Source organism: Alosa sapidissima, chromosome 11 (genome assembly GCF_018492685.1).
Source record: "Alosa sapidissima isolate fAloSap1 chromosome 11, fAloSap1.pri, whole genome shotgun sequence".
Taxonomy (NCBI): domain Eukaryota; kingdom Metazoa; phylum Chordata; class Actinopteri; order Clupeiformes; family Clupeidae; genus Alosa; species Alosa sapidissima.
Genome location: NC_055967.1, coordinates 36,166,089 through 36,176,679, shown reverse-complemented (window position 1 = coordinate 36,176,679; position 10,591 = coordinate 36,166,089). Strand labels below are relative to the sequence as shown.

The window sequence follows — 10,591 nt, the reverse complement described above, 5'->3', positions numbered from 1 at the left end:
GCACCAGTTTTGCGTTTTTGTGCTATATCAAAAACAAACCTTAACTTTTGCTGGCCTTTCCACTTAAATGTTCCTACTTGCTAGATTTGACCAATCTTTCATAGATCTACGTGCACAAACAGTTTGAGTAGAACTACTGCTCATCATTATCTCCCTCTTATCATGTATTGTATTTTTTTCATGATCGCTAAACGTTTGATTCCTTTTAATGTTGTCATCAGTTAACTCCATTCAACTGCGCTTGTGACTGAAGTATGCCGTTCAGTTGTAAACGCTCACAAATTGTGGTAGGGGGCGGAGAAAGGTGCTGATGCGTTCATTTGGGAGCAGTGCAGTGTAATGGCGGTAGGGGGTGGTAGGGGGCGGAGAAAGGCGCTGATGCGTTCATTTGGGAGCAGTGCAGTGTAATGGCGGTAGGGGGCGGTAGGGGGTGGTAGGGGGCGGAGAAAGGCGCTGATGCGTTCATTTGTGAGCAGTGCAGTGTAATGGCGGTAGGGGGCGGTAGGGGGTGGTAGGGGGCGGTAGGGGGCGGAGAAAGGCGCTGATGACCTGATGAACGGCAGGTTTGATAAATACGTAAACTGAAGAAGCTCAGCGTGCACCTTCTGCGGGTTGCCATGGCGCTGATAACGCTGCGTTCGCAAATCTACGTACATCTGGCCCAGACTGTTTTACAGGCTTGACCACAGCTTGACTCTGTGTGTTCACAATCTGAATGGACTGCACAAGGTACCAAAGGAAAAGCAGTCGGTGATCACGTATACCGTAGATCTTAAAGCAGTCGGTGATCACGTATACCGTAGATCTTAAAGCAGTCGGTGATCACAGTGTAGATCTTAAAGCAGTCGGTGATCACGTATACCGTAGATCTTAAAGCAGTTGGTGATCACGTATACTGTAGATCTTAAAGCAGTCGGTGATCACAGTGTAGATCTTAAAGCAGTCGGTGATCACGTATACCGTAGATCTTAAAGCAGTCGGTGATCACATATACTGTATATCTTGTGGTCAGTGTTGCCAGTGCTGCTGTCCGTGGTCCTGAATCTTCACTGATGGTTCAAGTCAGCTCGGCTTTCTCCAAGATATGATGGAAGGGGTTTTCAACCAGTGCTCCTCGGTGAAGGCATTGCTGTTGGTCTCTGACTATCCATGTTGTTTTAACGTGACAATGACTATTTGTTGGGTTGCTTCCTTAGTCAGAATGGTGTGCCCTGGGTCAGGGTGTTGAAAACCCCTTTTCTATATAGTTTGAGTAAATTAGAGTACCCTGTCCACTCTGTCACTGTCCATTTTACAGAAACAAACTCATAGAAATCTGTACCGCAGCGTTTCATCTGGAACATGTACTACTTGGCACAGTTATAAAGTAAATGTCCTTTTCATTTAGAACCTTGGAGATGCTAATAAATGTGATCTTGCCTGTGTGAGCTTTCTGATGAATCTTTAAACTGTGTGTGTGTGTGTGTGTGTGTGTGTGTGTGTGTGTGTGTGTGTGTTTTATGCAGGTACGGAGCCAGAATGTAGGAAAGCCGTGGGAGTGCTGAACTATATCAGAGTGGATGACTGTCAGTCTGAAGAGAAGATAGAACTGCGTTTCTGCGAGGTAAACAACCCACAAATATGCACAGGCCTAGTAAACATATGCCCACACATACACACACACAAACAACTCTTATTCACACACACACACACACACACACACACACACACACACACACATGCACACACACAAACAACTCTTATTCATACACACACACACACACACACACACACACACATGCACACACACACACAACTCTTATTCATACACACACACACACACACACACACACACACATGCACACACACAAACAACTCTTATTCATACACCAAGATAGTCTCTGGCTCTCTAATGTCACAGTAATGTCAACCTGTCAAAATGTCACAATGTTTTATTGATGTATTATGGAAGCCTCCATCAGAAAGGCACAGTCACACACACACACACACACACTCACACGCAAACACACATAACTGATTGAGTGTGTGTTTCCACACAAAGGGCAAAGATTTCTCACTTGTGTTATTTGATCTAAACTGATTGTGTGTGTGTGTGTGTGTGTGTTTACGCACAGGGTAAAGATTTCTCACTTGTGTTATTTGATCTAAACTGATTGTGTGTGTGTATGTGTGTGTTCACGCACAGGGTAAAGATTTCTCACTTATGTTATTTGATCTAAACTGACTGTGTGTGTGTGTGTGTGTGTTCACGCACAGGGTAAAGATTTCTCACTTGTGTTATTTGATCTAAACTGATTGTGTGTGTGTGTGTGTGTGTGTGTGTGTTCACGCACAGGGTAAAGATTTCTCACTTGTGTTATTTGATCTAAACTGATTGTGTGTGTGTGTATGTGTGTGTGTGTGTGTGTGTGTGTTTCAGGGTAAATGCCGCAGCAAGTCGGTGTACTCTCTGGAGAAACACGCCGTGGAGCCGGAGTGTGTGTGCTGCTCCTCCACCGGCACCGAGCCTCTCAGCGTGGCGCTGCGCTGTCCCAACGGAACACACACACACACACAGCTGCTGTCCGTCACTGGCTGTGAATGCCAGGCCCACGCCTGCCCTGCTGAACACTGAGTCTGACTGTGTGTGTGAGTGTGCGTGTGAAAGAGAGAGACAGAGAGAAACTGAAACAAAACAGAGAGAATGACACAGAGACGCTGTAGGTGATACATAATGAAGAGAATCCAAGAGAACAAGAGAACAGTTAGGAGAGACAACGAGAGAACGAGAGACAGAATGAGAGACAGAGAGAGAAAATGAGAGGCAGAGAGAGAGAATGGGTGAAAAGTCTGCGCTGCCTTGTATGTGTAAAGGGCTATGAGTAGGCTACAGATATATCAAAACCACTGAAGACGTATACTTTGATCCACAGTTATCCTTTCAGCACTTTAATATAAGTGAGTCAGATACAAAGTACAAACTGGACATGGAGATGTGTTCCTTTTCTACACCATCACAAGAATGCTGCAAACTCATATGACTGTATTTGTCATTGTACTAACACAACAATAAACATATAAAAAATATATCACACAATGCACAATTGTCTGTGAGTGTGTTACTTCTAGTCACCTTAGCTGCCTGTGTCTTTATTTAAATGATCTGAAATGAAATGGCATGATGTAATCTGACCAGTTGGCTGACTAGAATCAAGTCTTAGATCACCACTGAACACAAATGCCTGCACTTATCTCAGATAAGTGCAGGCATTTGTAGAGCAGCTGACATGTAAATAATCAGTTGCCGTATTTTCCGGACTATAAGTCGCACTTTTTTTCATAGTTTGGCTGGTCCTGTGACTTATAGTCAGGTGCGACTTATATATGAAAAAATATATAATTGAACATGTTTTTAAATGTTAATTTACATTAACTGACATGAACCCTACGTGAAACATTACGTCTACAGCCGCGAGAGAGCGCTCTCAAATGCACAAGTCCTGTGCACTTTCAGTCAGAGATTAGTGCTTGCACTAGCCTGAAACACACTTGCATACCTAAATCGTCAAATTATGGCAGGGATTCTATTTATAGCCGGGCCTCAGATTTGGACAAATAAAAGCCGGTGTAATTTTGTTTCAATTTAACTCATAAAAGAGCTCTTCTTAATATTTTATATTGTTGGTTGGTATTGTTGCCAATGAAAAGTCATTTACACCATGAGTCTCCAACACATTGCTCTCAAGCTAGTCGCATGCCGCACCCTTCTGAGCTAGAGGCTGAAGCCTACATTTAAACACAATTGTTGCTGCCAGGCATCAGCCTATGAATTTTATAAAAAAGTAAATCATGCATAATTTAAAAAATAACTACATTTAGGCTATCTTAGACATCTTTGGCTATACGGAATAAGGTTTCCCTTGCAGCACAGCACACGAATGAATGAAAGCGCGGATACCTTATCTCGCAATAAGTGGATGGCAATCGAAATTCCCGACACTATGAAACTTAATAGTAAGCCATTAAATACCCCACAGATTTCAGTGGTCATCAGTCCCGATATTTACCAATATAATCAACAGTCCAAACGTAGCCTAAATTAAATCTCAAATTAAACATCTGCTTTTGATAGCCTACCCATGCCGCTCCAAACGAAAAGTAGGCCTATGTCTCACAATAAAACGCAAGAAATAAAGGACTCACTTGTTATCTAGACATGCATGAAAACATTTGAAAACACTGCCATGTAATATTTGATCGCTGTTTTGCTACTAATTATCTTTCAAGTAATGAATACGCACAGAAAGTGAAAGTATAAGCCTAATGTGCGCACCGTGTCTGTAGCTGTCTGTTCACGTCCGCAATCGAACGTCAAATAGAGAAGTCATCCATGTTCTCTACGTTATAGCCTAGGCGGTCATGCTTCTTCTGTATTTTGCAAAATTCCTGACGGTTCCTGATCGCTAAATGTTTGTTTTCCTTTCCTGTCGATAGCGGTTGATGTTGAAGCACCTAGGCTATAATTTGACTTCAGTGGTGACAAATCCTGCTGAGAGAGAGAGCAACGAAAGCTAAATTTTCATGTACCACATCAGCATTTGAGTTCAGTGTTTTTTTTTGTAAATTGCTTTACAATTAGCGTCGGGCCTTGTCAGCAGCCTTCGGCTGGCCTCTTGCCACTATTCACTCCTTCTTCTTCATTAACATTCCCTGTAGAATTCTCAATATGTTTGGCCTCAATGTGTACAGTTACATAGTCTGTCTGTTCTTAGTCTTGGATTTTGTGAAATACATTTCTAAATATCACCTGCTTGCTGCAGCTTCGGTCTGCACGTCAATTTAAACCCGCATCTTTTTCTCTCTCGAGCATTTAATCTGCTGCCAGCTTGTATCTCCACATCGTGCAAAATGCTTTCATGTAGGCCTACCACATCAGCATTTTTGTTCTGTGAATCTTTTGTAAATTGCTTTACAAATACCGTCGGCCTATTGGCCTATTGCCATGGCTTGCCTCATCTTAGGTCACGTCCTTTTAAAACCGTCTTTTTCTCTATCGTGAGCATTTAATCTGCTGCCAGCTTGTGACTCCACATCGCCCAAAATGCTTGATTGCATTGTATTCTCTATGGCAAGCCGATTGAGCATTTATTCAGATATCTTGATATCAGGCATAATTGTCATGTACATGTAAGCCATTTCTGTCCACTAGTTAACTAGTGAGCCATTTCTGTGTGAACTAGTTAACTAGTGACAGCCAAAATGCTCACTAGTTAACTAGTAAGGCCCAAATTATCTCTAGTTAACTAGTTCATATGTTTAATATCTTACTAGTTAACTAGTAATGCTCAGCATGTTCACTAGTTAACTAGTGGACACTGAAATGTGCACTAGTTAACTAGTTTAAAGACTTCTATATTTTACTAGTCAACTAGTAAGGTACAAAAATGTTTACTAGCTGACTACTGAATGTCAAATTCCCACTTGTTAACTTCTATGTAATTTGTCCGGCCGCTTGGGCATTTATTCTGATATCTTGATATCAGTCCAACATGCAAGACATTTTTGTCAACTAGTTAATTAGTGAACACATATTAGCTTCACTAGTTAACTAGTGAGAGCCAGAAATGTCCACTAGTTAACTAGTAAAGGCCAAAATGCATACCAGTCAGCTAGAAGGCTTTTGGGTCTCACTAGTTAACTAGTGACAGCCAAAAATGTGCACATGTTTACTAGTGAAGGCAAAACTCCTCACTAGTTGACTAGTTGGAGTAGGTCAATGTCACTAGTTACCTAGTGAACCATAAATGGCTTACTAGCTAGCTAGGTGATGACAGCAGGCTCACTAGTTAACTAGTTGATGCATCCTTTGTCCGTACTAGTTAACTAGTGAGGTCATAAATGTATACTAGTAAACTAGTTGAAGCCTAAATTCACACTAGTCAGCTAGTGGCGCAGAATTAAAATTAGGAGGCGGAGAACTCTGGAAATTGAGGCTTTCTATTGGCTCCCTATGTCCAAATAGAACATGACAACCAATCACAGCGCAGAATTTCACAAAATCCCACCCACAACATTTGCATGTGGCACACAAGTTAACATGCTGGCCAAAGGTACTCTAGCTAGTAAACTAGTGGCTTCAATGTGACACTTACATGTAAACTAGTGAAGGCAGAACTGCTCACTAGTTAACTAGTGAAGACACAAATGCCCACTAGTTAACTAGTGAGGTCTAAAAAGTGTCACTAGTTTACTAGTGTGCACCAAAACACCCATTAGTGAACTAGTGATGGAAATTTCCCTTCGACTAGTTAACTAGTGAGGTCCAAAAAGTGTCACTAGTTTACTAGTGTGCTCCAAAACGCCCACTAGTTAACTAGTGAAGGCCATTTCAGCCCCACTAGTTAACTAGTAAGATGCCAAAACGGTCACTTGTTAACATGTAAAGGCCAAAATACCCTCTAGTTTACTAGTGAGGGTGTTGTGGGCCTTACTAGTTAACTAGTGGCATGTATATTTTGTTCACTAGTTAACTAGTTACACCTAAAAAGAGAAACAAGCTGACCGTTTTTGTCCACTAGTTAACTAGTGGAACAATTGAAGTCTCACTAGTTTACATGTGTGGCAGTGAAGCAGCTCACTAGTTAAAGGGAAACTTGGCAGGATTTCCCCCTCTGCTGGAGAAATTGTGCATTATGCTATTTCAAACTGTGGAAAAAGGTAATGATAAAGCACATGGATTTGTTTACAAGCTAGCAAAACGGTTAGCATAAGTTCGGTAGACAATGTGGATGTTACAAGGTAAGAAACACGATTTAAAACAAGTTTCTTGTTTCTCACTTCTCTTTCCGGGACGGTAGTCTCAATGTTGCAAGGTTGGTTTTCCGCCTGGGGACGCTAGGGGCAGCGGGAAAAGTCACCATTTTCACCGGAACAGGTCATTTAACCATCCAAATGATTTCTAAACGGGTTTATTACGTTGAAATAGTTGCCAAGTTTCCCTTTAACTAGTGCCTGAAATGGCTATTATGCAAATTCTAATGAGAGGGTGGGTAGAAGACTCCTATTGGGTATTATGTAAGAATCCCACCCAGTCTAAATGTAAATTTACTGTTCATAGCCTCGCGATCAGGTCCTGATGGGTGCCCCTAGTGGCTAAAGTGACACACTGCTCTGCAACGGTACTTCAGAATAGATAGTAAAGCAGAGCCTGCAGTATGCATCTCATATTCTGTCAAAATGGTTTTTAATAATAACAGGGAAACCCCATGCTTTAACAAGTGAGCTCTTAGTGATCCACACACATGGTTTCAAAAGTAATTAAAAGCTCAAAGATCAAGAAAAAAAACTTCATGCTCTTCTAAGGAATTGGACCCTGGTCTCCCACATGACCTCCTGCTGCTTAACCACTTGAGCTAATCTTGCCACATCAGCAATGCTATCATCAATGTTCATGTTACTGAAACGTTTTGTTGCTAGGCAACCATATACAAATGCCTCCAGTTTTATCGCGATTTTCAGACTAATAACTGAAAAACTAAAGATTGTAGAGATTAACTGAATGAAGATTACAGCAATACACCACAACTTTGTCACTAGACATGTTATCAAAACATATTTCTATGCTCAAACGATCTTAGTTTATAAAAGTTTGCTCTTAGAACAGCCTGGATGAAGTCAGCCATGTTTTCTAGGTTTCTGAGTCCTAAATGGACCAATCAAAATCCTTGTTCCGCCTTCTTCATTTGCATGCAAGTGCGACATTGGGCACTAGTTAACTAGTGCCCAACTAGTTTACTAGTTTACTAGTGTGAGTGGCATTTTTCTCCTGCTAGTTCATTATGGACAGTGTTTTGTCCTCACTAGCTAACATGTAAGGCTCAAAATGCCCTCTATAAGCTAGTGAAAGGCATTAATAATGCAGATATGCTCACTAGTTAACTAGAGTTCTCAACGGGCCTGAAAATTACAACCTGACCCTACCCGGCCCGTGGCTTTTAAAGCCCGGACCCGATGTAACCCGACACATCAACATGAATTATCTGCCCGAACCCGGCCCGCGGCCCGACGTAAAACATACGTTTTGACTGTTAAACCCTGACTTAGGTGAAGATTCAACACATTAGCGTGACAATTTACTTAAATAGGCTACATGTCGTTGGGAAGCTTAGTTTATGGCCGTTAATGTGAGCACAATAACTTAATTTTGTAAATTTTACCAAAGCGACTGGTTTCGCCTTGCAGGGTCACATATTTCATCAGCACCTTACATTTTGAGCATTGCACATAACCTGTAGAATTTCCATCAGAATCCAGCACCACTCCAAACACTTTCCAGACCTCTGATTTTCCCACTCCTGTAGTAGCGATGGTGAATTCACCTGCGGCAAGTTTACTTTTCACCAACTCCCATCTTCTTCTCCAGGCTAAAGGCTGCACGCAGCGGCGTCAGGTCTGCACCCGTCCCTCTCCATAATGCACGTTGCACGCAGTAACCAGACTTTCTTTACGGTGAACAGCAGCGATGATTAATAAATGTTTTTTTTTTCACTGAGGGGAAAAGATTAAGCCCAAGGTCCGACCCGACCCGAGTCATTTGCTTATATTTTCAACCCGAACCCGGCCCAAACCGGCGGGTCCCGTCGGGTTTGTCGGGCCGACCCGACCCGTTGAGAACTCTAGTAAGCATGTCCTGTTTCATTACTAGTAAACTAGTAAGGCCAAACATGTCAACTAGTTAACTAGTGAAGGCCAATGTGTCACTAGTTAACTAGTAAGAGTACCTTTTGCATTACTAGTGAACTAGATAGCTCCAAAAACAGCCACTAGTGTGTGTCTTGTGCGCACTAGTTAACTAGTGAGCTGCTTCACTGCCACATACTAGTGAGTGCCATGCAAACTAGTGAGACTTAAATTGTTCCACTAGTTAACTAGTAGACAAAAACGGTCAGCTTGTTTGTGTTTTTAGGTGTAACTAGTTAACTAGTGAACAAAATATACATGCCACTAGTTAACTAGTAAGGCCCACAACACCCTCAGTAAACTAGTGGGTATTTTGGCCTTTACATGTTTTACAATTGACCATTTTGGCCTCTCACTAGTTAACTAGTGGGGCTGAAATGGCCTTCACTAGTTAACTAGTGGGCATTTTGGGGCACACTAGTAAACTAGTGACACTTTTTGCACCTCACTAGTTAACTAGTCGAATCGAAATTGCCATCACTAGTTCACTAGTGGGTGTTTTGGTGCACACTAGTAAACTAGTGACACTTTTTAGACCTCACTTGTTAACTAGTGGGCATTTGTGTCTTCCCTAGTTAACTAGTGAGCAGTTCTGCCTTCACTAGTTTACGTGTAAGTGTCACACTGAAGCCACTAGTTTACTAGCTAGAGTACCTTTGGCCAGCATGTTAACTTGTGTGCCACATGCAAATGTTGTGGGTGGGATTTCGTGAAATTCTGCACTGTGATTGGTTGTCATGTTCTATTTGGACATAGGGAGCCAATAGAAAGCCTCAATTTCCAGAATTATCCGCCTCCTAATTTGAATTCTGCGCCACTAGTTGACTAGTGTGAATTTGTCTTGAACTAGTTTACTAGTATACATTTATGACCTCACTAGTTAACTAGTTTGGACAAATGATGCATCAACTAGTTAACTAGTGAGCCTACTGCCATCACCTAGCTAGCTAGTAAGCCATTTATGGTTCACTAGTTAACTAGTGACATTGACCTACTGCAACTAGTTAATAGTGAGGTGTTTTGCCTTCACTAGTAAACATGTGCACATTTTTGGCTGTCACTAGGTAACTAGTGAGACCCAAAAGCCTTCAACTAGCTGACTGGTATGCATTTTGGCCTTTACTAGTTAACTAGTAGACATTTCTGGCTCTTACTAGTTAACTAGTGAAGCTAAAATGTGTTCACTAGTTAACTAGTGAGCCTTTTGGCTCCCACTAGTTAACTAGTGTGCATATTTTGGCCCTCACTAGTTAACTAGTTCACACAAACATGGCTCACTAGTTAACTAGTTGACAAAAATGGCTTACATGTACATGACAATTATGCCTGATATCAAGATATCAGAATAAATGCTCAATCGGCTTGCCATAATTCTCCACATTTTTAGCTACATTTTCATGTATCATATCAGCATTTTTGTTCAGTGAATCTTTTGTAAATTGCTTTCCATCGGGCCTATAGGCCTATGGTTTCGGTCACATCTAAAACTGCATATTTTTCTCTCTCATGAGCATTTAATCTGCTGCCAGCTTGTGACTCCACATCGCCCAAAATGCTTGATTGCATTGTATTCTCCACATTTTAGTAACATTTTGGTGCACCTCATGGCATTTTCTTTCAGTGAATCTTTTGCTTTGCAATTACCTTCCTGCCCTCCTCTTGACTGCCTTCACTCCTTCATCTTCGTTAATCTTTTTGGCCTCAATAATCCAGTTACATAGTCTCTGTTTTTGGTTTTGGATTTTGTGAAATACATTTCTAAATAAATGCGACTTATAGTCCGGTGCGACTTATATATGTTTTTTTCCTGCTCATGACATTTTTTGACTGATGCGACTTATACTCAGGAGCGATTTATAGTCCGGAAAATACG

General features: G+C 41.5%; 1 protein-coding gene and 1 long non-coding RNA gene across 2 annotated transcripts in view; one reads left to right on the top strand and one right to left on the bottom strand.

The window, feature by feature from the left end:
* Positions 1 to 1,536, bottom strand: part of LOC121723552 — a 4,014-nt gene extending 2,478 nt beyond the window's left edge. The window contains exon 1 of the long non-coding RNA XR_006034978.1: positions 1,450 to 1,536. This is a non-coding gene — a long non-coding RNA (uncharacterized LOC121723552). The remainder of the gene's footprint in view (positions 1 to 1,449) is intronic.
* The window catches only part of vwf (von Willebrand factor), a 45,750-nt gene extending 42,672 nt beyond the window's left edge, over positions 1 to 3,078 (top strand). Inside the window, 2 exon segments of the mRNA XM_042109261.1 lie at positions 1,506 to 1,603; positions 2,420 to 3,078. Of these exon segments, the coding sequence (XP_041965195.1) occupies positions 1,506 to 1,603; positions 2,420 to 2,614 (293 nt within the window). The 3' untranslated portion in view covers positions 2,615 to 3,078.
* Positions 3,079 to 10,591: the final 7,513 nt, after the last annotated feature.